The 27830-nt window shown below is 38.3% G+C and overlaps 4 protein-coding genes and 1 non-coding gene across 16 annotated transcripts; 2 read left to right on the top strand and 3 right to left on the bottom strand.

Annotated features, from left to right (window-relative positions):
* Positions 1-1010: 1010 nt before the first annotated feature.
* Positions 1011-15044, bottom strand: LOC111464832 (AT-rich interactive domain-containing protein 1A-like). 5 transcript variants are annotated; one of them, XR_002714100.1, is made up of 9 exons: positions 14715-15044; positions 14051-14305; positions 13746-13961; positions 9768-13625; positions 9492-9676; positions 9238-9400; positions 7227-7322; positions 1375-1451; positions 1011-1276 (listed from the first exon to the last, which is right to left on the bottom strand). XR_002714100.1 is itself a non-coding variant. In XM_023109082.1 (6 exons), the coding sequence occupies exons 2-6, from the start codon at positions 14255-14257 to the stop codon at positions 9325-9327; spliced, it is 4542 nt and encodes a 1513-aa protein (XP_022964850.1). In that variant the 5' UTR covers positions 14258-14315; positions 14715-15044; the 3' UTR covers positions 9001-9324. The 5 variants fall into 5 exon arrangements, 2 of the variants coding, with proteins under 2 accessions (XP_022964850.1, XP_022964849.1); XR_002714102.1 differs by having other exon boundaries at positions 1375-1443; XR_002714101.1 differs by lacking the exons at positions 1011-1276; positions 1375-1451 and having other exon boundaries at positions 6191-7322.
* A 1075-nt stretch (positions 15045-16119) lies between these two features.
* LOC111464959 lies at positions 16120-18490 on the top strand. Of its 2 annotated transcripts, none has more exons than XM_023109254.1 (4): positions 16120-16320; positions 17059-17191; positions 17311-17550; positions 18033-18490. In XM_023109254.1, the coding sequence occupies exons 2-4, from the start codon at positions 17158-17160 to the stop codon at positions 18245-18247; spliced, it is 489 nt and encodes a 162-aa protein (XP_022965022.1). In that variant the 5' UTR covers positions 16120-16320; positions 17059-17157; the 3' UTR covers positions 18248-18490. The 2 variants fall into 2 exon arrangements, with proteins under 2 accessions (XP_022965022.1, XP_022965021.1); XM_023109253.1 differs by having other exon boundaries at positions 17021-17191.
* A 774-nt stretch (positions 18491-19264) lies between these two features.
* Positions 19265-19460, bottom strand: LOC111464960. The gene has a single exon (XR_002714124.1). It is a non-coding gene; the product is annotated as a U2 spliceosomal RNA (small nuclear RNA).
* Positions 19461-19491: 31 nt separating this feature from the next.
* LOC111464730 (probable anion transporter 4, chloroplastic) lies at positions 19492-24161 on the top strand. The gene is made up of 9 exons (XM_023108973.1): positions 19492-19632; positions 19704-20269; positions 20644-20870; positions 21019-21382; positions 22429-22473; positions 22560-22706; positions 23421-23558; positions 23639-23672; positions 23814-24161. Exons 1-9 carry the CDS (start codon positions 19608-19610, stop codon positions 23999-24001), a joined length of 1734 nt encoding a protein of 577 aa, XP_022964741.1. The 5' UTR covers positions 19492-19607; the 3' UTR covers positions 24002-24161.
* Positions 24162-24390: 229 nt separating this feature from the next.
* On the bottom strand, positions 24391-27536 carry LOC111464732 (serine/arginine-rich splicing factor SR45a-like). Of its 7 annotated transcripts, XM_023108976.1 has the most exons (8): positions 27369-27536; positions 26614-26705; positions 26401-26509; positions 26116-26265; positions 25614-25680; positions 25086-25536; positions 24716-25049; positions 24391-24618 (listed from the first exon to the last, which is right to left on the bottom strand). In XM_023108976.1, the coding sequence occupies exons 2-7, from the start codon at positions 26703-26705 to the stop codon at positions 24752-24754; spliced, it is 1167 nt and encodes a 388-aa protein (XP_022964744.1). In that variant the 5' UTR covers positions 27369-27536; the 3' UTR covers positions 24391-24618; positions 24716-24751. The 7 variants fall into 7 exon arrangements, 2 of the variants coding, with proteins under 2 accessions (XP_022964744.1, XP_022964743.1); XM_023108975.1 differs by having other exon boundaries at positions 24716-25536; XR_002714082.1 differs by lacking the exons at positions 24391-24618; positions 24716-25049 and adding an exon at positions 25872-25971 and having other exon boundaries at positions 25480-25536.
* Positions 27537-27830: the final 294 nt, after the last annotated feature.

Raw genomic sequence — 27830 nt, 5'->3', positions numbered from 1 at the left:
TACGAAGAAAAATTGCAGAAGAATCAGAAAGGGGCCCACTGGAGGTTTCACATAGACCAACTAAGCTGACAGTTAATGGGGTCTGTACAGGATTACGATTGACGCATTGGGCCTAAGTAGTTCGTTGGAAATGCATTTAATAAAAAATACCCAAAAAAGAAGAAATTCAACAACTTTCTTCAGCATTCAAACTTACCAAGACTATCTGATTTGTATTTTCGGAGTGAGACTTTCCCGCATTGACATGGAGAAGAATTTTCCTCATTCACACCCGTTACAGGTGTTTTAGGCCTAGCTTAGTTCAAGTTTCAATCCAATCCCACCATATATTTATTTATTTTTATACATTAATTAAATTTTGAAACTCAATTTTAAAAATAATTATGAAATATATATATAAAATATAATAATGCCATATAAAAAATATAATTGAATCAGAAAACACGACAACAAAAGTGTGAACTCATGGGACAGAAATGTCAACAAAATTATCATCTGGGGCTCATCATGATAGGCATTTAAATTCCTACATTCATTCATGAATATACTTATTAAATATTTGAAATAATTAATGTTTGTATTTAATAATTGCTACGCACTATAAACCAGTATATAAAACAATATTTTAAGATAATATAAAATATTAACCTAATTGCGTTAGTTAATTTTTATTAGCCTAAATAATATATTGATATTCAATGATTAATTAGGTAAAATCATCATTAGAAATACAAAACTTTAATACGACCAATTTTTTTTTTTTTTTAGATCTTCCTTTCCAATAAAACCAGGACTACAATACATTTCGAAAAATTTTATCCAATAAATAACCTAAATTTCAAAATATCAAAAAATAACTTGTAAGCATAACGACGAATCCAAAAGAAAACAACAAGAACATGAGATCACGGTTCATATATCTAAGCGTAACAAAAACGAGATACAAAAAGGGAGAAATCACACCTTAAGTTTGAGTTGGGATTCCCATTTATATTACAACAGTAAGAGAATGAGAAAATAAAAATTAATGATTTACAACCCAAGGATCATAATAGAATTATAAATTACAAGTACATCTATTATAAATTAGAAGTGATCAATAGGCGTGGAAATAGCTAGAACCGAATGTGAAAAGTATGGAAAAACGTCCCAGGGCAGCACCACCGAGATGAAGAGAGCAGAGGTTTCACAGCAACCAAGAAATTTGGCGTTTGATTGATAACATGGCTAGGATTTTTCAACCTCCATTGTATCTCTTGAGCTTCAACAGCTAGAACTGAATGAAGAAAGTATGAAAAAAAAAACGTCTCAGGACAGCAACACCGAGTTGAAAAGGGCGGAGGATTTGACGTTTGATTGAGATATCATGCCTACCATTTTTCGACCTCCATATCTCTCAAGCTTCAAAGTCGACCCAAAATTCTGATACTATAACTCTACTGTCTGAAAATCTTAGAAAAGATGTAAAAATTACTCGTATATAAGTGAGATACATATGAATGAGAAGGGCATTAGATATCCTCCAGAAAGCCAACGAAGCTATAAAATAACCCCCTCCTGCGCCTATCCTAAAGAAACTGGGGAAAGCCTGATAAAAACCATACTGGTCACAATGGGTAGAAAAAATGACAAGTATGGCTCGAACCAAAACCAACAGTGGTTCGGTTTTGGGTTTTGCTTGGCTCGGGACGGGCAGTCGATTACAGCTTGGTGTGTAGCAAAACACTGATCAGTACCGATCAACCAGGCCGGCCAATTAGCATATATCTTTTTTATTTTTGTAGTTCATTTTCTTCCTAATCTGTAAGTATTTAAAGTTACCATTTAGAGGTGTAAGCTGTTCGATTTGGATTAGACTCCAATCTCATCAGATCTCAAAAAAGATACTTCATTTTCAGTTTCTAATTCGATTCAACAATTTCATCTTCTTCAAACTTCCTTAAGTAATGCTTCTTAGAAAGAAGCCTTAGTAGACAGTTTCAGACGCATACCACAGCCCAAACCAAACCACAATGTTTGAAAGTATAATTCTCCACACCAATCAATTTGGGCATCTTGGATCAAGATTGAAGAAGTGGAAGTTTGAAGATCTGCTACACAACAATCACACTGACGAGGACACACAAGAATCATGTCCATTCGATCAGCGTGGTTCATTTGATCAGCGCTGCTCGGACACGTCTAAGTCACTGAAAGAACATCAGTGACCAGTCCCTCACGGTGGCAGAGGGCATTCCCATCTCCTTCTTTCTTTACTCTTTAAACCCAACCAGTTTTCAAATCTGCCACTTCTCCCTAAGCGCCCGATTCATTGGGCGACAAACTGCTAATCGAATCGACGATATATGCAGTTTGATTGGCACGGTTATAACAGGGGGGTGGTTTGGCTCAGTTTTTCATTTCCTCAAATAAATAAAAGGTTTGGCTTTGATTTTGCCCAGAAACCGAGCTAAACCAATCACCAAGAAACTCAGACCCCTCACACAAAAGAAGTTTGCTAAAGCCAAGGAAATAAATAGCATGAAGCTCAGGAAATATAATAAAAATGTAACGATTTAAGGCTCAAATAAAATATCAATTGTAGATTCACTCGGAGCTGCAATCAGCAAGCTGAATCATGATGATGAAAAGGCTCATAAATATTTAAGAAAGTAAAGAAATAAGAACTTCCCTACGGAGGCCACTGACCATAACCATGCCTAAAGGCCTGCGGTTAGAAGAAACATTGCTAATATTATCATGGTGTAAAGGTGTCCAAAAACGAAGTTCCACATAGATGAAAATTTTTATTTAAAAAAGATCATTAACATTCCTCCACTGTTAAAAAACGCGCACTGTGGGCACCTCTTTTACATTCTTATGATATCCTCCTTAAAGAAAAAGCTCCTAGATGCTAAAGCCCATATAACATTTCTGTAATATTTTCTGCAATATATACTAGACAGCTAAAAATAAAAAATAAAAAAAAGAAAAAAAAAATTAACTAATTAAGACAACTTTTCGAGTATAGACAGAAATAAGAACACTGCAACTCACTCATTATCGAACTAAACTTCCATCTTGGGGCCTCTACAAAAGCCAACAAAACATTATGGTTTCAATTTTACTCGTTATGGTTCCAATGCCAATGTAAGTAGGCATAACATCCATACATACTAAATATGCTCAATGTCAATCTCGTCCATCATTGATGCCTGTTTACAGTCGTTAGGCCAGTAAGCTAAATTAGATCTTCAGAAACTATGTTTGCAATGGAGATAGGCCTTTCGAGGGTGTTAGAGGAGAAGCTAGTTAAGCCTTCAGAAACTATCTTTGTTGATGCATTTAGAAAACCAAGGAGGCAAATAAATGCATGGCATGCAGGGTCCCACTCTCATTCCTCTTCTTGTGGGTGATATGCTAGGGTAGACTGATTTTATTTTATTTTTATAGGAGAATTTTATGGATGATTAAAATTTACAAAAGAGATGTCACAATTTACCACGAGGGAGGTATAACTATACAAAGTAAAATATTAAACAGTTTACACCAAGATATAGCTTCGTAAATAACATTGTTGAAGAGTATTATGTAATTTTGTGTCTTTTTCGTGAATATTCTTTAATTTCTTTCTTTCAATAGATTTCAAAAGAAAATCATGATGAGATTTTTCTATAGTAGGACTTCTACATTCTTGAAAGGGTGGTATGTTAAGTACATGTCCCATAGATCCTTTGCCTAGGTTAACTGTTTGAATAAGTCAATGAGGGCAGTTGGGAAGGTTTAGTTATTAGAAACTTTGGAAGAGGTTTACAATTGTTTTTTCTTTTTTTTGTTTTTAGTTCTAACATCTGGAAATGGAATTCAAATCTCTAACCTGAGCAATGCTCAGACTGGCCTGAGTTACATTGTTTCCATCCAACATGCAAATCTAACCTTACTCAAAATGTTCAGGATACCCAAAATCTGCCTATAGATAAATAGAGGAAACTCTAGTGTGTGGAGTCAATACACCAACCAATCAAGTGAAGGGCATAGTAAAGGCTAGTCGTAGAGTGAGTTCCTTAATTTTATTTTGGCGAGGAAGGCAAGCAAAGGACTTCTTTCTGAAAACCAACGGAGGAAAAAGAGATGTGCAGCTTGAAAGTTGAAAGATATTTTTTCTAGAAGTCTAAACTTGATATTATGCAAAGCTTTTCTGGCATATTTCCCAACCTATCTCATCTAATTTCCCATGCCTGAGCTATCAGTTAAAAATTCACGTGTGATAAGGCCTATAGAAAATGGAGGTCTGCTAGAATTGTGCATTTGAACAAAAGGAATGAAGACCTTATATCAAAATGGGTCAGATAATTCAAAGAAAAAAAATTGTGATAAGTTACTGCAATGATCAAAGAATAATCATCCCTCATACAAAGAAATATACATGATAGAATATTTTTGCCCAAACACAACAAAAAAGCAAACTGGAAGAAAAGAATGAAGGAAAGTGTACTATTTAATTGGTGATCTAAATCGGGTATTTGGAAACCAGGGATTCAATGGAAAATAGAGTTTGTATTCCATGTTTTCACTCATTCTGAATGTATTTGGTCGCAGATTCAGAATCTTATAGTACACCTTTAACTTTTCATTTTCATAGTCAAATAATCCAAAAATAGTTTTTCGAAAGTAACCCAAAAGGAATGTCACTGAATCAGTGATTCAATTAATCCAAAAACAAGAAACTGAATCTTATTTGGATACCAAACAAGCCCTAAAATACACTAAAATGAGGATTTATGTTTAGCCACATCAAATCCTTCAAACCATTCAAGAAATTTGTCTGTGAAGATCCTTTGATTACCTTCAAACCAAACTTTTTAAATAATTGCTTTAATAGCATTCACTTTAAATCAACTCTTGAACTTCACTTCTCTAACAGAGCTTGCATATAGTATTTGGAATATCTGTCAGAAACCTCAGAAACTCTAAAAAATTACACAAGGTGTTGCCAGATTTCCAGAATAACGAGCAATGAGAATAAGATGCGGCTTTGATCATCACTACCTCTCAACTTTCATAAATAGTGTATGAACAGCTGCTCGTAAAGCAGGCAAAGGCACTTGCGTTAATAATTTTTTTGAGTTGTTAAACCTTTAGCATGATCTAAATAAACGCATTGAACTTCTTCAGAATTCTAGATTTCCAGCAAACCTTGCACAAAGACTTGATAACAAGAGAAAGCTAATAAGCTAGGGGACTAAGGAAAGCAGCGAGAAGACACCTGAAATACTTGCTTCTTATACTAATAGAAAATTTGGGAACCCTTCCAGCAAAGCAAGGAACTAAATTCCTAAATTTCCGACTGAGATTTCTTCTAGAAACTAACTTCCAATAGTTCTATCCAGAGCATCATGAATTATACAAAGAATGCTGGAAACCATCCAAAAATATTTGGAAACTGAGAAGAACACTTCACACTGTAAAACGAGACAATTTCTCAAAGAAAAACCTCAAAATAATGAGTTATTCCACCAAGAACAAACCTTCGCTACTACCTCCAAAAGAGAAATGTTGCTATATCCCAGACCATTCTTGACGCTACGGAAATATCTCAAAACATTCTCAGATCAAAGTAGGATATGGAAAGCAGATACTTGGAAAGATACCTGGAACGACAATAAATTACTTGTTGCTACATTTCCTACTTTTTGTGATGGAACCTTAAGCTAAAAAGAGTAAGTAAAACACTGGGATGAACGAATTAAGGTTTGAAAACTGGAGGCAAAACGAAAACTAACTAACTTGGGATATGAAGAGCCTAGAAGTATATAAATGCTGGAAAATATGGGGAAAGGGTCCATTTGGGAGTGCTTTTCACCATGGCAAGAGAACTTTAAGAGTTGAAAGTGATTCCTACCTAGAAAGTTTGTTTTCTAAATACAATTTGAAAGCACCTATCAAAAAATCCAAGAGCACACTTAGAATTGCTTTTTAAAGTAACAAATCATTGGTGCTCTAATCAAGTGCTTTTAAGTTTACACAATCTCCATGATTCACATTTTTCCTCGATTACACACTATACACATTTTTCCTTGATTACACTCTACACACATTTTTCTCTCGTTAATTTCTCACTTCCCACTTTTTCTCACTCATCTCTTCACGCATCTTTTCTCTCACTAACTTCTCATAACAAACTCTCATCAATTTCCCGCTGAACTTTCTCCCATCACAATATGGACACTTTCTCACACTAATAACATAGTCTCTCTCTATACATACAATTTCTCTCACAAATAATCTCTACATGCTTTCTCCCATTTTTTTTTTAATTTAATTATCATCACAGTAAATTTTTTAGCGAGTGCAAGCTAACTAGAATTCAAAATGTCCCAAGAGATTGCAATAATCTCTCTTTTAATCTGTTCGATGAAAAGTTGTCTCTGGTTCAAAAAAAAAGCCCCAAGAGATTGTTTCTTATTTGATAGGATGCAAAAGGAATGTACCATGTATCTCAGTTGTTATCTACTTTGTGTGAAAGCAAAGGCGTTGTAAGAAGAAGAAGACGAAGCCGGCTCCACTTACTTTGGAGAGAAAAAGAAGAGGAGGAGGAGAAGCAAAAGACAAAAAAAGGACAAAAAGGAAAAGAAAAAAGAATATGTATCTAAACATGGTTATGAGTAACTATGGTTAAAAAGATATAGAAGGCTATTTTATGGAAAATAAATGGGGGCTGGGAAGATGTCCTAGAATTCTGCTAGTTATCATTTGTTAGGGTGCATTCCATAGTTCTCACTGTAGCAGTTGTTGTATGACCGTCCTTCCAGTATAATAAGAAAGTGATATGTATGCAGTCTTTTGGTTTGTTTAGTTAATAAGAAACCAAACAATTTTTCAGGACAAGGCTATGGATTCAGAAGAAAAGTGGGGAGCATTGTAGAATTTTATCTTATTCCAGGTGTACACTTCGTTTAGTTAATAAGATTGAGTTCTGGGACTGGTAGTTTAACCTATGAAGCAACAGTATTAGCAACAGACGAGAGGCAGCATTACATGATGCTCAACTAAGAACAAAAAAGTTTCAAAATTCCATGGGTTCTCCTACGAATAAAAATGGCTGGAACCTAAACTTTATGACATTACTGTGAAAAAAGAGTCAATAGTGCAAGAAAGAGAATTTAAGCAACAGAGCAAGGTTAATAAATAGAAACACAGCAAAGAAATTTGCAACTAATGCATCTTTACATCAAACACATTCTTACCACCTCAAACAAAGATGACTTGATAACCTTTCCACTGAACTTTCAGCATTTTGGTAGACTTCTTCGCCCAGAAAAGTACAGGTTGAATTGAAATATCTATTATGAAAAACAAATTTCACCAAAAAAAATAGAAAATAGAAAATCAACTCTAAATATTGACCTTGGAAGCTTAAATAATTATCAGATCTTCAATAAGAAAATAAAATTTGAAATGGAAATGAATTTCAACAACGAAATCATACACAAGCTCACCCCATAAATCCAACATTAATTAAGAACAGAATAGAATTCCCTCGTCCACACTTAAGAAGATGAAAAATAACAGTTTATACTTTCTGCTGGACGAGATAAACAGAGTCACTAGGCCATATAGCAAGTAGGTGATTTCTCGTAAGAGCCAAAAAATTCATTTTAGCAATCACCAATTCTGACATAGTACTGTAGGCTGTTCAGTCTATACAATAGAAGCCACTAATACATCTAATACAGTATTTCAACTAGTACAGCAGGATTGACAGACGTCCTACTAGCTTTTCTTTAGATGAAGTTCTTAATAACTTGATTAAACTATTATGCATGAATCCTTCTTTCCGTTGCAAATTTTCATTAAAAATGAAAAGAGGAGAGTTATAGGTTTTCTTTGGAGTCTGTTTTTCAAAGGCAAAGCAAACATTCTTTGGAGTTGTGCGGTTTGGGCCCCCCTTTAGGACATCTGGAAGGAGAGAAACCATAGGATTTTTTTTTGTAGTAGTGTACAGCATACAACTACACCCTCTAACCCTAAAAAAGTCTTTTGTAATTTTCGTCATCTTAAGACCATTAACTGAAAGGACCTTCTTTTGTAATCTTTTAGTCTTTGGGAAGGGTTTCTATCCACACCCCAAAATTGTTGACCCTTTATTACTAATACATAATTTCTTATCAAGAGAACAAACAAACAAAAAAAAAAAAACTGTTTTCTTGAATATCTGCCTCCATTCATCCCTTGTGTTAATCACAATATCAGCTAATATTTCTAAATATATAACTATCACAAAAGAAAATGTTCCTTTTTATGTAATTTCTACATTCATACGTCACTCAGATCTAATCACTAAAACACAGTAGTGCAGATATCTAAGGGCAAGTGCTCACAGTTTCAAAAGAAACTAGTATCTTATCTTAGATAAATCATCAAAGAGAACGAGTGTCTACTTTAAACTAAGAACTGAGCAACCCCTATAATTAAATAAACAAACAATAGAAAACTGGTTAAAATGATACGCGGTTTAGAAACATGCTTATGCTTACAATAAGTTCAATCATTATTATGGGCTTGCCAATTTGTAAAGAGCCCTATGCCACTCAGATTAACCAAACTCAAAGATGCCCAATCTGTTATGAAGCAAGGCACTTCAAGCCTCCCTAGTTTTTCTTTTTCTTTCTTACCACCAGTTAATAAAAAAAATTAAAATTAAAGTACAGAAATTATTGGAATCACTTTCCTAGTGAAATTTTGGTCTGAACAAGGTAAACTTGGCATACAAGACATGAAGAGTTGTATCAAGAATAGCCATGTCCATTGCTCACTTACCCTAATGCTTAAGGCACACAAGTCCGGAAAACTTTATTTAGTTTCTTTTGATATAATTTATTTTAAATAGGAAAATTTTATTCGTTTCAGCACTGAAAACAAAACCCAAGTGAAAAACAAAATATGTTTCCAATAATGTTGATTAACGGAACATTATGGTTTCAGATGAAATGGCATTTAAAGGCCGGAAGACGAATGGCATACGCAACCAAAACAAAAAACACAACGAAGTGATAACCATAAACTAAACTTCTACTACATAATGTTGATGTCTACATGAACCCATCCCAGAGCCAAATATTAAAATTTAGAGACAACCACAAACTGAACTGCCACAAAACTTCATCCTCAAAAACCATCTTCATACATGGCAGATCAACCTGAAATAACAAAACTAGAATAAACCGCCCGAATAGAAAAGTATAGATGAGGAATCACCTATATCACTAGATGCAACAAGACCAGGGAAACAAAATTGGCCCCAGTAAAACGTAGTCCATGAGTGTGATGAGAAGAGTTGCAAGTTTAATGTTTTTTCCCACGGCTCTCAAGACCAACATTCTTTGACTTGCCATCTTCGGAGGAATGATCATTTGGAGTGCTACAAGGAAGTAATATGCATCAAATTCTAATCAACATAAACTCAGAAGAATAAGACAGCAGCAATTTAAAAAATAGGATGGCGTATTTACATTTTATGTTTCTTTGCATTTTGTTTGATGCTCTGCACCATATCCATAGCCATCTTCTGGTGCTCTCTAGTCTGTGAATGCAGCTCCAAGCCTTCAACTGTTTCACAATCAACTTTACAAATCCTACACCATCCCGTGCTGGTTGGTTTCCGCTTCCTTGAGTTATCAAAAGATTCAACGTCTCCCTGAAGATTCTTATTTTCAGAAAACAAGAAATAGAAATAGAAATGCAGAAAGAAATAATAAATATGTATAAATGTGAACATGAAACTTAACTGCAAAAAATCTACCATCCTCTGCAAGCCCCTGACGAGAAAAACTGCTTCTAAACCCAGGTTCGCCAAGTCGTGGATGATTTGTCCTATGCCCTCCACCAAATGGCTCAAAGTTACCAAGCACAGACAGATCTCCTATTCGTGAATGACCGGGATGTGAGCCAAAAGCAGATGGCTCACCCAAACGTAAATGCCCAGGCATGCTTCGAGGTCCAAAATGTCTATCTTGTCCAATCAAATCACCAGTTCTCATATGTTCACTAATCCTAAAGTTACCAGGGCCCTCAAAATCACCTCTTTGCAGATGGCTTCGAAAAATAGGAAATCTAGACTCACGGAATGAAAGTGAATCACCAAAATGACGAGGAAATTCTTGACCATCAATTTCCTCCACACCTGGAAACCCAGGATGACCTCCATACCCACGTCCGTGATACTCATGAAGAGGACTTCTTGGACCAAATCCATCTACAAAACGCCGACCATAACTACCTGGTACAGGAAAATCAGAATGCCCACGAGATCGGTCTGGTGGTCCAATAGAATCTTCATAAAAACCAATTGGTCTTTCAGCATCTGTAGGATGTAATGCACCACCCATATGACGAGGAGGCAAGATTCTTGAGGCAGCAGCACCATCAATGGTTAAACCAGCATCATAATTTTGGCCATGCCCTCCTCTGTCAAAGGGTCTCAAAGAGTAATTTCCAATTCTCTGAGCAAGATCAGTTTCTAAATGAGAAGGCCTGGGAAATTGCCTGAGAACATCTTCAGCATCTGTCTGATTAATAGGACGGCGAGCTGTATCTTGCGGAAAAGGATTCAACTGTTCTTCATGCATCAGCTTGAACCTTTCATCCCTGAAGCCAAGTTTGGAAGAGGAGTCCAGACCTGGGGCACCATTCAAAGACAACACACTAGGAGGAATTCCTGTGAGATGTGGTGGCCGATGTTCCATGGTCCCAGGAAGATGAGAATCAGGTCTTGGCCTTTGATTTGAAAATATCTCAGCCTCCAAAGGATGAATGGGACGCTGAGCATGCAGCTGTCCCCTTGTATCAAAAGCCCCAGGAAGCTTTGAACGGAAGTGCGCCCCAACAGGATCACCTAGAGACATCTTTGAGCCCCCTTGAGAAGCAGATGGTTGGCTTAGACTATAGGTTGCTTGAGAACCAACGGATCGCTCCAAAGCTTGCTGAGGACCATAGTGACCTGGCCCTCTACCAAAAGATGGAGCAGAACCAGATTCTGGAATGCCACCCGGAGGAAATGGTTCAGATGGATTGAAAGGTTGTCCAGGATGAGCCACCAAGCCAGGAGCCCGTGGCCTAACTTGCATGGTTGGATTATTTGAAACCTGTGCCTGATGATAGGGTCCTGGAGGAGGTGCCTGTAACAAAGGTGCTATCGCACCTTGTTGGAGTGAAGATGACACGTAACTACTCGGTGGTGTCTGATGTCTTGTATGGGCAACTAGAGAAGCTGGATGAGAAGTCTGTGCTGCGCCAATTTGAGTACCACCAGTTTGAGGCGGATTTTTATCTTGATAGCCATGCTGATTCAACATATCAGGACTACCAGGTATTAAAGATGATGTAGTAGTGGCACCCTGTTGGCCCTCATCTGCACCAGAGGAAGGGTGCAGAGTTCCACTAGTGTCAGTCGGAATCCTCTTGCTACGTAGTTCAGTGTCTTGTGATGAAACCTTCTGAAGAAAACCTTCCTGATTTCCTTTATTCTCAATAACATGATCCTCCATTTTCTTCGGTTCAGTGCTAAGATCTTTCTGGTCCTGAATACCGACTTCTCCCAGTTTATCATTGCTCGAATGATCAAAAGTACTTTCTGTTGCCTCTACCTTTACCTCAACCTGCTTGGCCTTACCACTGTCACCTACATGCAAATTAGAGTCCGTAACCCCATTTTGTGGAGTACTTTCGGTAGATGCGTCAGCCTGAATAGATTTATCCCCAATAGCATATCTACCTTTATCATCGAGCACCTTCAAGCTAGCTAAAGATTTTTCAGTCTTTAACCCACCAACATCTGCCCCCAGATTTGATGTCACATCCAAATGATTTACAGCTCTTTTGGCATCCTTTTGAGAAGATGATCCACTGTCTCGTCCATCCGGGCCTTTTTCTAATTTGCGTTCAGCAAATCCATCTGGCAACTGCACCTTGTTACTATTATTACCAAATACGTGTCCCTGTTTTATAGTTGGCTGGTTAGCACCAGGCTGTAATGGCCTCATTGGAACACCAACCATGGACTGTGAATAAGGAATAGATTGTACTCCTTGGTTAGGCACTAGAGGCCTTCCTTCAGTGTTTAGAGAAGGATTGTGTTGCATGCCATGAGGTAAATTGATGTTGTGCTGCAAATGCGCATAGCCATGATTAGGTTGTGACAAAGAATTAGGAGGTCCAGGTGGACGCATTTGGGGAGTCATATGCAGTTGATTCTGTATAAACTGCCCTTGCTGTCCAAAATGCTGGTGTTGATGCACAACTTGCTGGGATGCAGACTGTTGCACTAGCGGCATGACAGGACGCTGGCTGGCTGGTTGTCCAGGGCCTCCAGGTTGTTGGGCGTGGGAGTGTATATGTAGTTGTTGTGCTGCGGAAACATTTTGTACCTGATTGGAGGACGGCAACATCGGTGGCTGTTGCTGGTTTTGGTACAGAGGAGGTTGGGGTGGGCGCATGGGAGGTGGCTGCGGCAATTGAGACTGCATTTGAACTAGCGATTGGGATTGTTGGTGAGCCCCACCTTGCGCATGCGCCGGTAGGACATTTTGAGGAGCTCCCAACTGCATTTGCTGGTGATGCTGTGGCTGGGGATAAGAAGGATAGCCTGTTGCAGCATATGTTGGTTGATTCTGCATTTGGGGTTGTGCATTAGGTGTCATTGATAGAGACTGATTGATCTGTGGGTTAGGAAGCTGAGAATGGTGTTGAGCTGGGGCTTGCAACTGGGACTGTGGCTGAGAAACAGAATGGTGCGGTGGATGGAACGGAGGATGCACCTGTTGCTGAATTTGGGCCTGGGAATGTGGTATCTGGGAATGAGGCTGCTGATACTGAGGCATGTGTATAGGTTGCTGCGAATTGGGCTGAACTTGGGGATATGACTGAGGTTGTGGTTGTGCTTGGCCATGTGCTGGCGGGTGACCCTGCGGTTGGATCTGAGAATGCGCAGTTGCAGCAGCATGATAAATCTGCTGCTGAGGGTTGACTTGTCCCTGGTTTTGAGATTGGCCAACCACAGGCGTTTGGACATGCATGTGTACTTGAGATTGTCCATGTGGCTGAGTTGGTGGTTGAGGCTGTGACAGAGATTGGGGCTGCGGTTGGGGTTGGGGTTGGGATTGTGATTGAGGTTGGGGATGGGCTGGAACTTGGGTTTGAGATTGAGGCTGTGGCTGTGGCTGAGTCTGGGGCTGAATGTAAGCCTGAGATGGATGCTGGGTAGCCACGTGTGAAGGAAGAGCCTGAGATGGCTGTGGCTGCTGATACGGAACACCTCCTTGTTGCTGGTAAGGGTAGTAGTGCTGGTACTGCTGTTGATAAGAATCATATCCAGGATACTGCTGATAGTATTGCTGATACTGTTGTTGCTGCTGTTGATACCACTGCTCCGAAGTCGGCACAGCAGCTTCAGCAACAGCCGGACCCTGAGAACTTGCGTTAGCCTGCTGATTAGTATCTTGTGCAGGAGCACTAGCTGCTACATTCTGCGAAGATTGGGCTTGAGACTTCGCCATTCCAGCAGACTGAGCCTGATCAGTAGCAGCTGCAGTGCCACTGGTTGTGGTGCCCTGAGCACCGTCTGCTTGCTGTGCTTGAGACTGTACACCCTGCCATTCAACAATATAAACGAAAATCAGCAAACAAGAATAAAAATAAAAATCTATACGCTTCTATCTTTACTTCTCAAACTGAATGGCAATTTAAAACAAGAGCAACATTGCACTCACCGGACAAGTTTGTGCATGCTCCTGTACTTGCCGATGTACAAGCTGAATTCCACATCGATTGCATAAGACGGGGGAATTGCCGAATGCACATCCAGAACAATGAGTTACGCAATCCGACAATGGTCCTTGCCAAGTGCATCCACTCCTATGATACAGGCAATGAACGGCTATTTTGCCGATGGTATCAGCAAGAGTTTTATTTGATTCAATGAGTGGCTGCAAGAAATAGTGAAATTGTACGCATAAATATAGATGGATGTAACACGAGCACAAGAGTTCATGGCCACAGAAATAGAAGATACAACCTTAGAATCAGCTTCTGTAACCAAGTAACCGTCATATGGGCAAGCCCTGGTAGTGCTAACTACATAGGTTAAACAAGGCTTGCAATACAAGTGAGTGCACTGTGACTGCAACGCTTCATGTGGATAAACAAGCAATCGGCAAACTGGACAGAAATACTCCCCAGCAAGAGACTGAATGTTCAATATGCACTCGTTGTCAAACCCCATACTGAAGTTAACTTTCTGATGCAATTCCTACCGCATCAACCTCTCGACCTGAGTTCACCTGAGAAGTCAGTGGTTTTCATCGTACAACATTACAAAACACAATGGGATAGAAGCAAGAATTATCCAGAAAAGGAAAAAAAAAAAATCAATTGATCGTATGTGCTATATGATAGTGAAAGTCATTTAAGCCAAACGCTTCGAAAATGTACTCCCATAGTGTCTGTTGTGGACGAACACTTCAGATTGAAATCAATTACGAACCACATTTTCAAAACTTTTACTTAAAATATATACTGGAGAAGCTAATCAGTCCAGAAGACGGGTAAATGAACAAAAACGAAGAACAACTCCGAAAATGGAGATTGACAACCCGAAAACCAACAAAAGGAGAGGGAGGGCCTGATCAGAGATCAAACAACGAAGTCGTACACAAATTTCAAACGCCACCATTTCGTACCTCCAAGAAACAAGACACGAGCTTTCAGATTCGGCAACCGCTTATAATCATCGGCGACACAGCTGAAGCCGCGAATTAGCAAGAAGAAATATTTAGGGTTTGGATTACCGAACAAGTTATCAAATTGGAGGTAGAAAAATCCAAAGAAAATTATGAAGAAATCAAGTTCAGATTAGCGAAATGGCTACAAATGGTAAAAGATTCCTTCGCGATTGGCACCGGCACCACCAGTGAAGGAACTTCGAAGAAAAAGCTATGGCGGTGAAAAAGAAGAAAGCTGAGTCTCCTGAGCCCTAAACTCGGCTATGGGTCTGTAGAAATTAGATGCCTACTTCCTCTTTATCGCTGACGGCGTTTGATGAAACGCTGCAAATAACCTAACCAGCTTAACGGCGTTGGATAAAATGCTGCAAATAAACTAAGCAGCTTAACGACGCTTTGAGATTCTACGCAGCTACTGTTTAAAACTTTTAGCTTAAAATTATCGAAAATAATTTATGGCTAGATTTTAATTACACTCCCAATTTAATTTTTAAAGTTTAATTTTTAAAAAATTTAAATAAAATAAAAAATCAAGCCAACCTCATACGTTATTATTTATAATTTAACCACTACCATTATTAATTTTCGCTTAATTTTCCAATGGATTAAATTATATCCGTAAATATGGTTTAAAAGATATTCTTATTCTTTTAAAAGTAATAGTTTATACTATTTGTTTCGAGACCTTTCAAAACTATTTTCGAATGAGAATATGTTGCAGCACTATGACCTAAAATAGTGTGGCGGTGACCCATAATAAAATTGGAACCCAAACACTTCACATAGTTCTAAGTCACTATCACACGTGTTTTAGATCTCATTTTTTTTATCAAGAAGTTGTATACCCGAACCATAGGAATCTTTAAACACTTATGAAAAGTTAAAAATACCCTTAAACTTTTAAAAGCGGTATTAATATCGTTAAACATTTTTAAAAACTTAAAAAACACTGGTAAACTTTTTTTTTTTTTAAAGTTAACCGCTAATATACAGATAAGAATTTTCAGAAAAACCTTATAAACTTTGAAAAGTAACATTAATACCTTAAAAAAAATAAATTTTTTTTTTTTAAGTGAGTATTAATTAAAAAAAAAGTTTAAAGCTTAAAAGTACCCTTTTTTTTTTAATTTTTTAATCTTTTATTTTTTATTTAATTTTTGTAAAATTTTAGAAGTTAAAAATGTATTTTTTAGATAAAATATTATATTTTTATTACTTTATTGCAGGTTAATTGAAAATGCAAATAAATTTGTATTTTTAAAGTTCAATATTACATTTGAAATTAAAAAAAAATAAAAACAGCCTCGTCGAACTTTGAAAAATATTTAAGAAAATACCAAAGATACCCTTCCAATTTTCTTCCCGAGCTAAGGCAATCGAGAGAGGATCGCGCACTGTTGTATCTACCACATTTATCTTCTTCGTCACTGCGATTTAATTGCAGATCAGTCCCCCTCCGCCATCCCCTCCGCCTCTGCAACGACGGTAGCGGACAAGGGGGATCGAATTCTTGAAATTTGGTTGAGATCAGTTTTCGCAATTCTGCTGTTGTTGATTTTGAACTGTAAGCGCCTATCCTATGACTTTCCCGTTTTCTGTTTCTTGTTCCCATTTGCTCAAATTTGAAGAAACGAGACTTGTTTGATAATCCTTCTCATTTCTTGAATTCAAAATTTCGAGAACTTTTCTTCTCTTCTCTGTTAAACTCTACCCTAGGAATGATTTTGAAACGTTGTAGAGACTGCCAGAAGAAGAGCCGCGAACTGCAAACCTCCGCTCACTTATCGATAGTAAACAAATGAAGTCAATCTCAAATGAGTTTTTTATGATTGTTTTGTTAATTTATACGTTAAAAGTATGCTCTGTAAACTGAGTGTTCATTTCTGGTTTTCTGTAATTTCGAACGCCCATTGTGCTAATTTTGGGGTGATGAAAGCCTCTGGGTTCAATCCTCGGAATCGAATCAGTTTGGTGTGGCAGGTTTAGTTGATTTCAATTATGCAATTTTGTAAGCCCTTATGCGATGATTTGTTTTCCTTGTCAAGCCATGTTTTTTCTTTCCGAAGGTGATGAACATTGAATTTAGTCAATCAATTACTCTATATTGCAGCTTCATTCTAGTGGAATCATTTCTTTCAGCACCATAATCAATTGCTGTAGTAATTTATGGGTTCAGTAATCATCAAATAAGGCCTAAATTTTCCATTACGCTGATTTCTTTTTCTTTTATTTTGATCATTTTGCTTGTTTCTTATTGTTGGTCGATATAATGGTGATATTGTACTGCGACCTTGCTACTTAGAGGGGGAGATTGCTATGAAATGAGGTATATCTGACCCGTTCAAGTTCTCTTTGTTTTAAACGTTGGCAAAGACGAATCATTGGCGTTCAGAAAATCTCAATGATTCGAAAACGCTTCCAAGAGGCTAAAACAGGTAACCTAGGAATCGTTTACGCGTCGTTTCTTCCATTTCAGCTTTGATTTATGAACTTGCTGTTGGATAAAATGCTTGAAATCGTTAAAATGTTTAGTTTTCTTGGAACGGGATCTCAGGTCTGCAACTGGTGAAATCGATGAGAACTGAGAAGTTCTTGAAGAAAGTTGGACTTGGTAGAGAGGATGGTTATTTCTGGAAGCAAATTGGAAAGGCTCTGCTGTGTACATATACTCTGATCGGCGCTGCATGGCTTTACAACGAAACATCGCCATTTGGTTGGTGGACGCTGAAGCCACGGTCCAAGGCAGAGAAAGATCTTGCTCACCTCTACGAGCGGCGGGAGTTTCCATATCCAGGTTTGTTAAATCACCACAGTGCCCCAAAAATATAAAGTTCATTATCATATGAAATTGGGAAGTTGCATAACTTTCATTGCTAATGAAAGAATTAGGGGAAGTCCCACAAACCAAAGTTGAGCTTGAGGGCTGTTTGCAGCCATGATACTTCAAAACTAGTAATTTGAGCAATCACTTCAATAGATGTATGAGTTTGTTGCAACTCAACTCTGGTCTATCGATAGTTGGGTATCGGTATTGTTTAAAAGCTCTCGTAGTCGTAGTTTGAGTGGTGTTATATTTAACTTTAACAATCTTCGAGTCTGAGTGGTGTTAGATTTATCTGAGTGGTGTTAGATTTAACTTTAACCATCTTCGAGTCTTGGACGACAAGTCAAAGTATGAAGTTACAACAACTATGTTTAGTTAGAGGGTGATTGCTTAAATTAAAAGTTGGATGATGTGATTGTAATAACTAGATTTGAGTTCATTATGAAACCCAGGTGATGAAGAAGCTATGGAGGAGTTCATAGCGAAGGGGGGAATGATCGGAACGGCGATCGGTCCAAAGGGGATGGTTGATTTTGATAAGGATTCTTATAACTATGAGAAAGAATTAGAGAAGAACAAGCTGGAGCAAGAGGCCCAGAAGCTATGGTTCAGGATGAGAAACGAGGTTATTTCAGAGCTTCAGGAGAAGGGCTACGATGTTGAGTGAGGTAACACTCTTGAATGCCTTAATTTGTGTAGACGTTCTGGAATAGTCATATGCCCGAGTCCTTCAAGTTTCTAAAAATGTTTAGGGTTTAGAGTTTAAAATGTTTAGGGTTTAAAATGTTTAGGGTTTAGCTAATAGAGTTAAATCATAAGTTCAGTCTTATTTAAGTGGGTGTGAAAAGTATCTTAATAATTCTCTAGACTAATTTTGTCTTTTAATAGCTCCTTGGCTTATTCAACATTTTTTATTTTGCGTTTAATCTCATTCGCTTATTCGATATTTATTTATTCAATATTTTTTTTTGTGTTTAGTAACTTATTCAATATTTTTATTTTGTGTCTATAACCCTTTGGTTTAATTTTATGCCAATAGCTACTTGGTTTATTTATTCGAATATTGTTTCAAATTTGTGATCCTAATAATTTGATAGCTACTTGGTTTATATATTCTGTTTAAAATTTGTGATCCTATTAATTTGATTTTATGCCATTATTGATTTTCATAAAATTTATGATCCTATTAATTTAATTTTGTACTTAATAAATGAATGATTTTTAATTAATTTTATGCTTAATAAATTATTGGTTTGTCAAAAAATATTGAATACAAGGATCTACTAAAAAAATAATAATAAAATGTTGGGAGGACCTATTTGACATTGGTAGTTCGATGTCATTGGGTATTTAACAAAGTAAACAATTAACGAAATAATGAAAAGAGGATTTCTCTTCTAGATCAGATTTTAAATAGGCTTCCAACATTTGTAGCCCATTAATAAAAAGTGACTAAGTATTTTTAAAGCATTATATTATTTAAAATTATTTTTGAAAGTCGAAATATGAGGGTAAATTGATTTCAAACCTCAATTATTACCCTTTAGTACCATATTTTATTAAGAAATACCCGTAACCATGAATGGAATTCTTTCTCCTAATATAAGCTTGGCTAAGATAAATACACGACCAGGTACATTCTAAACACTCTGGAAGAGTTACGAAATGTTTATTACTGGGTTTGGAGGGGTGAGCCAGGCCCATGCTATAGTGCAACGCAAGGGCGACGCTCGAGGGCCCCAGTAGCAAGCTACCGTGGTGGACCCTCCCCCATAAAAAATTAATTTAATATCATGTGGGCCGATGGCCCACGTATCAGATATTAAACTGATAAGAACAGATACTACACTTGATCTTAGCCAAAAGGCCGAGAAAGGTATGATTAATAAATCGAACTCGGGCGCCTTTTATAATGGCATTTGGTGCAGTCCTCCTGCAATATTTCCGATGTGGGACAAATTAAATTAAGTAGGTGCTATTTACATTTCCCGAACGACATTACAACCAAGGGAACCGTCAAGGTCAATATGATGGACTGGACCATGGAAACACGTAATCTCAGTCTTACCCCTCTAATATTCATTTATTTACACATTTTACCATATAAGTCTGAAACATTTCAGGGGTGTTTTCGGTAATCAACGCAAATACTGGGCGGAGTCCGCTCTCAAACTCGCAGTATCCAGGCCTGTCTCAGTCGTCGCGCGGTGGTCAGTGGTTCCGTCTCTCGATCACTATGAACTCTGCAATCGCTCTCGGCGGTCCGGTACGCTGTCGGGGCTTCTCCGGTGACCGGAGCCCTAAGCCAATCAAACATGAACCGGCGAAATTCAAATTGCCTTCAAGGTCTTTCCAATTGACCAAGGGAAATTGTACCGGAAGCCTCTCGTCGGGGGGATATCCCCCCGGTTCTGGACTTCGGAATGGTTCGTCGCTGGTTTCTGGATTCGTTCTTCCGTCTCGAATTGGAGTTTCCTCGAACGATGCTCAGTTCGGTTCGTTTGCTGAGGATAAGGATGTCGAGGCGCCGAGTTTCTTCGAGTTTATTACGTCTGAGAGGGTTAAGGTAGTGGCCATGCTTGCTTTGGCTCTTGCGCTTTGTAACGCCGATCGGGTTGTGATGTCGGTAGCTATTGTTCCGTTGTCTTTATCCCATGGCTGGAGTCGATCGTTCGCCGGCATAGTTCAGGTAGCTGTATTCCTCGTTAATTACTTTTGCGGCAGAACAATAGCTGGTTTCTTCCTCTGTTTTGTTTCCGCAACACAGTCCTCTAGGAGTGAAGTAATATCTTTTCTGCGAGTTTTAGGTTCTACAGGCAGGTGTAAGATATAGAATTGATGGAAGTAGTGACTATTTATGATTCTTCGTATGATATTTCATGACAATTTCCCAGGCGTCGCAAATTAACCATTAGCCGATCGGTTTTCTATCACTTATTTATTGCAAGTTTGAGATTTTATTTTCTCTAGATTAGACTTCAGTTAGCACTATTAGGAATCTAACAGTATATGATTTGAACAATGTTATCGCCTGCAACTTTTAACGAATTGGACTTCATGCAGTCATCGTTCCTTTGGGGTTATTTTGTTTCACCAATAGCCGGCGGAGCGCTGGTGGACTACTACGGTGGCAAGACGGTCATGGCCTGGGGGGTGGCTTTGTGGTCACTGGCCACATTTCTAACTCCTTGGGCCGCTGAAACTTCATTATGGGCACTTCTTGCCATGCGTGCTTTGCTTGGCGTTGCTGAAGGTGTGGCCCTTCCTTGTATGAACAACATGGTTGCTAGGTAATATTGATTTTGAACTTTCTGCTTAATTTAAAAAAACAATGGAGTTAAGGCCAGTGATGAATCATTTGACTATCAGCTTCCTGATTTGTACTTTTAGATGACCACAAACCAAATTATGTTATAAACCCTTCTCTTTCCCGTGTAGATGGTTTCCTCCAACAGAACGAGCCAGGGCCGTTGGTATAGCAATGGCTGGATTTCAGTTAGGAAGTGCCATAGGGCTCATGCTCTCTCCAATCCTAATGTCTCAAGCTGGTATATTTGGACCATTTGTTATTTTTGGGTTGTCAGGGTTCTTATGGGTTCTGGTATGGTTATCTGCAATATCCAGTACTCCTGATCGGAATCTTCAGATATCCAAATACGAATTAGAATATGTACTGAACAAGAGGCAACAACCTCTAGTGGTCGAGAACGTACCCAGGACCACTGTGATTCCTCCTTTCAAGCGGCTACTTTCTAAAATGCCAACATGGTCTCTCATCGTTGCAAATGCTATGCATAGTTGGGTACTGCTCAAACTCATTTCCTTCCATTTAATTCGTAGGATCCTCTCTGGTGGGCTTTTGTAATGATGATGTTGACTGATCTATTTGCCAAAATTTTCTGTGGCTTTTACATGACAAAGAGATGGATAAATCCATCTTAGTTCAGTTCAATTGATGCCTCTTTTTTACAGCCTTGTGGATAAATCCATCTTTTTGGGAACCATGACTCCACAACGGTATGATATTGCCTGCTTTGAGCATAAACTCTCATGGCTTTGCTTTGGGCTTCCCCAAAAGGCCTCATGCCAATAGAGATGTATTTCTTACTTATAAACCTATGATCATTTTCTTAATTAGTCAATGTGGGACTCTCTCCCAACAATTCTCCCCTCGAACAAAGTAGTACGTCACAGAGCCTCCCCTGAGGCCTATGGAGCCCTCGAACAGTCTCCCCTTAATTGAGCCTCGACTCCTTTTTCTGGAACCCTCGAACGAAGTATACCCTTTGTTTGACACTTGAGTCACTTTTGACTACATTTATGAGGGTTCCAACTTCTTTGTTCGACAATTGAGGATTTTATTGACATGATTTAGTTAAGGGTATGACTCTGGTACCATGTTAGAAATTACGGATCTCCACAATTGTTGATATTATCTACTTTGAGTATAAGTTCTCATGGTTTTGCTTTTGGTTTTCCCAAAAGGCCTCATACCAATAGAGATGTATTCCTTACTTATAAACTCATCATCTTTCCCTTAATTAGCCAAGGTGGGACTCTCTCCCAACAATCCTCAACACATCTTAGGTCAATGGATGCCTCTTTTTTAAAACCTTACTTGGAACAAGGATTTGTTCTATCTTACGAGTTCTAAAGATGTCTTTTTTTTTTTTTTTCTTTTTTCCTTTCTCTCTCTCTATTATATAACAGATACTCATGGCACCTCCATACACTTTATGATCTTCATATAATTTCAGTTTTCACTGTATTTTGCGAATGGAGTATTTAGGAAGTGGGAGAAGAAACTTATGTACTACATTTACTTTAATGGCATTTCTTTTCCTACAGGGATTCTTCGTGATTCTTTCATGGATGCCTATCTACTTCAACTCAGTGAGGAACTCGTAGCCAACTTGTTTATAAGTTCTACATAATAAATTCTCTGAAATTTATGACCGGACGGTGTTTTTCCACTACAGGTGTATCATGTTGACCTCAGACAAGCAGCATGGTTTAGTGCTGTACCGTGGAGCGTGATGGCACTGATGGGATATTTTGGTGGATTGTGGTCAGATGGGTTAATACGAAGTGGTACATCTATCACTTTGACTCGAAAAATTATGCAGGTGAACATTTTTTACTTTTCTTTACAACCAGCTTTCATTGAATTCTAGGCAATCCGTTTGTTTTCAGAAAAAATGAAAAAAAAAAAAAATCAGTAGAAATGAAATATTTAACCGAGGATTGGGATCATGTACAAGCAGCACTTTGCTCTGGCTTCCTAAGAAACCATAAGTCTTACATTGTTTATGTAACTTTTGAATTGCTAGTCATTTAGGATATACTTAGCTCTTAGAAGTGTCACAGGTGCATTGTAATAGCTACTCATTCTTTTGCAATGTCATGTCATCTTGTCGCAGATTACTGCTACTCTTTGTGATCTTTTTCTCCATAAATTGGATTTTCTTTATGCAAGACAGGTCTCTTAGACTTGTCACATATATAAACTAGGATTTAATCGATTTCGTTCCCCTTGAAATTGACAAATCTCTGGGATTAGCAAAAGAGTTGAAGCAAACAGATATTGGTCATGTTTTGGGATATTGGATGATAGGATTTATTTTAATTGACTATTGAAGCAAACAGTTACTTGTTGTATACAGTTGTGTTCACCGAGAAAAATAGTTAGTGTTCTAATGCAACAACCTAGAAACTGAAAACTACTACGTTCTTTCTCTTCTATTTGCTCTCCACATCTGTATTTGTCCTCCTCAATTACCTCTTGTAATTTCAGCTATTCATGCCCCTTTTTCTTTTTTTCTTTTTTGTTCGTCCGCCAGTCGATAGGCTTTATCGGCCCTGGGGTTGCCCTGATCGGCCTCACTTCAGCCAGAAGTGCATCGATTGCATCCGCGTGGCTAACTTTGGCAGTTGGACTGAAATCTTTCAGCCACTCAGGTTTCCTTGTGAACCTTCAGGTAGAATAATCAAATCTGTGAGATCTCTAGTTAACCTTCAATTCTTGCACTTCTAAACTTTTCCTCCATATCTTTGACAGGAAATTGCTCCGCAATACTCTGGTGTGCTTCACGGTATGTTATTTTTTTGTAACCCACGACTGCATAGTGAAAAAGAAAAACATAATCGCATCATACCAGCTTGAATCAAAATTTTAACTCAGCCCATTTCATTCTCCTTTCTAGATAAATTGACACCAAATTCTTCTATTACAGGCATTTCCAACACTGCTGGGACACTTGCTGCTATTGTGGGAACAGTTGGGGTTGGTTTCTTCGTGGAGCTTGTGGGCTCTTTCCAAGGATTTCTATTGCTAACCTCTGCTCTCTATTTCATGGCTGCGCTTTTCTACATCATGTTTTCTACGGGCAAGAGGGTAAATTTCGAAGAAGAAACTGATTAGTAGTGGCTGCAGTTTCAGTGTGGGTGAAAAATCAGACCAATCTTACAATGTATAGCTCGATCTTTTCTTAACGAACAATCTTACAATTTTTGTAGTCATCAACCAGCCAAAATCAAGTGGAGATCAAATTATACCATACCATACAAAAGTGCTTTATTTAGAGGAGTTTGTCTGGAAGATATATGTTACAGCTTAGTAAAATAGCATAGAATTTTCAAACTGGCTTTGATCTTAGAAACTGACCCCACCACAGATTTCGACCGGATCAAAATTATCCAATCATTTGAAGAGAATGGAGAAACCAAGAGCTCAACCGAAGTAGAAATTTTTAATGTAAATTTTTTGAAAATTCGAACGTCATAACTGCGGAGACCATCAATTCACCCAACTAAATTAACTCTGCTCATCTTACTAATGAGAGAGATGATCAGTCTCCTGTAATATCAGAAGCTACCAATGCCAACAGAATAGGAAATACATGCTAAATAAATCAAAATATTAGCAGAAAATGGTAGCAAACTATTATTAGCAAATACAGTAGGCTCAAGTCCCAAATCACAATTTAAATATGATATTCCACCCGCAGACCGGGTAACTTCAAAAGTACATAAAATAGACCCAAGTTTGAAATCGACATTAAAATTTAAACCCATCATTTTCACCTTCACAAGTCCACGGCCAAGAAGCTGTTGATGGCCAGGTACAGAAAATAGATAGTGACTGAGCTGCAGATGTCAGTAGATCAGTCAATCAAGCCGGACTAACAGTCCTTGAAACCACACTTTGGCTTCTCGATCGACTCCCACCAGAATCCCCTCTCTTACGTGGACTCTCATAATGTCGTCTCGGGGTATGGCTGCAAGAGCGACTCCTTGAGCCCCTTGATTCAGGAGAAACACTGCGTGAATAGCTCCCTGATCTACTGCTTCGTTCAGAGGAAATGCTATGTGAATAAGTATTCCTCGATTCCTGGGAGGGGCTGCGCGAGTAACTCCTTATGGTTCTCCTCCTCGGTGAAAGGCTCCTAGAAACTGACCGATACTTGTGCCTTCTGTAGTAGGGTTCAGGGGATTGATGCATGCGCCCTCTGTAGTAGGGTTCAGGGGACCGATGCCTGTGCCTTCTATAGTAAGGTTCAGGGGAATAACAATCATAAGGTGAGTAAGACCTGTCGCGTCTCCTGGTAGGTGTCCTATACGGTGTGCGGGATCGAGAATATGACCGGGACCAATGCCTGTGCCTTCTATAGTAAGGTTCAGGTGAATAACAGTCATAAGGTGAGTAAGACCTGTCACGTCTCCTGGTAGGTAACCTATACGGTGAGCGGGATCGAGAATATGACCTATGATGCCTATAGTCCGGAGAATCATATCTTCGACGGCTATAAGGGGAGAACGATCTTTGGTGTCGGTCAACAGAATGGGATCTACTCCTGCTACGATCAGATGAATAATGAGATGAGCAACTCGAGCTTTTATATGGAGAGTAGCTAGGAGAACGCCGAGAAGAGTAGCTGTGCGACGACCTGTGTCTCTCTGTTAGAATGAAACGGATTAGACAGAAATATCAACACACTTCACAGCAATAAGCCAACATTAGATTAAAATCTCACCACTAACTGTTCTAACAAGTCCAAGATATTTCCCAGGAGTTGGGGTTCTACCTCTCCGTCTTCGAGCCTATCAAATTATTAAAGATAAAAAATGAGATAACTCAAACATCCATCTAAGAGAAGTACCAGCAGGGGCTGAAGTCATAGTGTAGAGAGACAAACAGGAAAAAGAAAAAGAAAAAAAAAAAAAAAGAGGCTAAAATACTGAGATAACACATGATTCAATTGGCAGAAATAAAGAGATGCAGGGCATACAACCCCAATGTTCTGAGACTTCATGTGTTTGTTTCGATTGTTTAGTTGTAGTTTTGAGTTTGATGAAGAGCTGCTACACACAGCTAACCTGCTGTCAAAAAAACTTCAAGTGCATAGAAGCAAAAAATTCAAATCTCTAACGATGAACTGTCCAGAGATTTTGTAAATATTCAAAGTTAAAGAACAAACAACAGTAATAATGAGAAGCACACTAAGTCTAAGAAATAATACTTGGTTCAATGTTTACCTTTTCTACAGTAATTATACGACCTTCAAGTACAGATCGATTCAGATATTTGATGCATCGTTCAGCCTCGTCGTTACTAGACATGGTAATGAATCCAAATCCACGAGATTCTCTAGTCCACGGATCAGCCACAAGATGAACATCTAGCACCTGGAGAGTTGAAAGAAAATCAACTGATAAAATAGTCCATGATTTCAATCATCAACACAAAAGGACGAGATATACTCGGCCACTAAGTATACAAGCCAAGAAAAAAAAAAAAAAAGAAAGAAACCAAGAACGTACTGTTCCCTCGGCAGAAAAATGCTTCTCTAGCTCTCTTTTAGTTACTCGAGGTGACAAACCGGTAACGTATAAATTGTTCCCAGGATTTTCAACGTCACTTGAAGGACTCCTGAAAAACGAATCAAGTAGCCAAAAAATAAAAAATAAATGCAGCACACTTACGATTTAGAGGATAGAAAACCGAGCAAGCAGATGGTTATGAGCAAGCAATACCTTGAACGGCTCCTTGACCTTGACAGGGACCTTGAGACCGATCGTTTATATGAAGGGGAGCGGGAATATCTAGACCTTCGGGAGTACGACATCTGCAACCAGATCAAACATGAAAAAACTAAATTTGATAGGGATTTACTGAACAAGCACAAGAGTCAACAAAGACAGAAACGATGATAGTATTGTTCAGCATGAATGTCATCTCGAATAGAACAGCGTATAGACAGGAACCGCCAATTGAAAATTCATCGAAACGCAATCAAAGAAAGAAAAATATAACATCCATGACTTCCAATGGAAAGAGATATAATTACTAACACCTTCTCCGGTCCGATTCTGTTTAAACTAGAAAAAATCCACGAAAATTATAGCAAACACTTCATTTGCTTCCCATGACTATAATAATCATAGGATTAAAATGAATGACTTAATAATCCAAACCTAATTCTTCCTATAAATGTCATAGAGAGAAGAATCAAACGCACATGTGGATCATAACCCTAAGCATATCATCCTCAGACAAAGAGAAGAACTGCAGACTTCAAACATTATGTACTCCGAAATGATTCTAATTCCACCTAAAATATCCATGCAAATCGCATAAAACAACGAAAATTACAACCCGAACCTAACTCTTCCCGTAAACATCATCATAGGCACCTCAAATGAAAATTTAGAACAGAGCCCCAACATTTCATCTCAGACAACGAAAAGACAGGAAAATTCATCAAATGAAAGAAAAAGAAAGAACCTACCGTACAAATCAACGAATGCAAAACCTAAATCGAAGCACAAGGTAACCGAGCGTTCTTCTCAGTTCTCACTCAATCACAGCGGCCTCAGAACGGCGATTCGCGGCAAAATAATAAAACGTCTGGCTCTCAAGCTCAATAGTAAAAGCATCAGAGAGTTTTGCGTACGGAAAAAGGCAAAAGCGATATATATACCCGCCAAGCCAAAAGAAGTTTCTGGAGCATCGGACATCAAATCAAAATTTAAAACGCAATTAAAAAAGTTTCGCTTCCGTATACAAATGCCTCTTCAAATCGGGAAATACTAGTCTAGAGTCCAGCTCACGCAATGTTATCGTGGGCATCAAGCCATGGCAGAATGTCACCTGTCGATCTTCAGACGGAAGAAATAATCCAACGGTCTATAAAAATGGAAAAAGGATAGCCTTGGAAGAGTAAATTTGAACCAGAAAAAATAGTGCAAAA

Source organism: Cucurbita moschata, unplaced genomic scaffold, assembly GCF_002738365.1.
Source record: "Cucurbita moschata cultivar Rifu unplaced genomic scaffold, Cmos_1.0 Cmo_Scf00031, whole genome shotgun sequence".
Taxonomy (NCBI): Eukaryota; Viridiplantae; Streptophyta; class Magnoliopsida; order Cucurbitales; family Cucurbitaceae; genus Cucurbita; species Cucurbita moschata.
The sequence above is the reverse complement of the archived record's forward strand: the minus strand, read 5'-3'. Positions and strand labels throughout refer to the sequence as shown.

Coding starts and splice junctions, on each gene's coding strand:
- LOC111464832 (XM_023109082.1), bottom strand. CDS start 14,257: ATGGGGTTTGACAACGAGTGCATATTGAACATTCAGTCTCTTGCTGGG. Junction 13,962..14,050: donor TTACAGAAGCTGATTCTAAG/GTTGTATCTTCT, acceptor TATTTCTTGCAG/CCACTCATTGAATCAAATAA. Junction 9,401..9,491: donor AATGCAAAGAAACATAAAAT/GTAAATACGCCA, acceptor ACTTCCTTGTAG/CACTCCAAATGATCATTCCT.
- LOC111464959 (XM_023109254.1), top strand. CDS start 17,158: ATGATTCGAAAACGCTTCCAAGAGGCTAAAACAG. Junction 17,192..17,310: donor CTTCCAAGAGGCTAAAACAG/GTAACCTAGGAA, acceptor ACGGGATCTCAG/GTCTGCAACTGGTGAAATCG. Junction 17,551..18,032: donor GCGGGAGTTTCCATATCCAG/GTTTGTTAAATC, acceptor TATGAAACCCAG/GTGATGAAGAAGCTATGGAG.
- LOC111464732 (XM_023108975.1), bottom strand. CDS start 26,705: ATGTCGTACTCCCGAAGGTCTAGATATTCCCGCTCCCCTTCATATAAA. Junction 26,510..26,613: donor AGGTCAAGGAGCCGTTCAAG/GTATTGCTTGCT, acceptor TTCGTTTTTCAG/GAGTCCTTCAAGTGACGTTG. Junction 25,681..26,115: donor GTATAATTACTGTAGAAAAG/GTAAACATTGAA, acceptor ATAATTTGATAG/GCTCGAAGACGGAGAGGTAG.
- LOC111464730 (XM_023108973.1), top strand. CDS start 19,608: ATGATGGACTGGACCATGGAAACAC. Junction 21,383..22,428: donor CAAATGCTATGCATAGTTGG/GTACTGCTCAAA, acceptor CTTTTCCTACAG/GGATTCTTCGTGATTCTTTC. Junction 22,474..22,559: donor TGCCTATCTACTTCAACTCA/GTGAGGAACTCG, acceptor TTTCCACTACAG/GTGTATCATGTTGACCTCAG.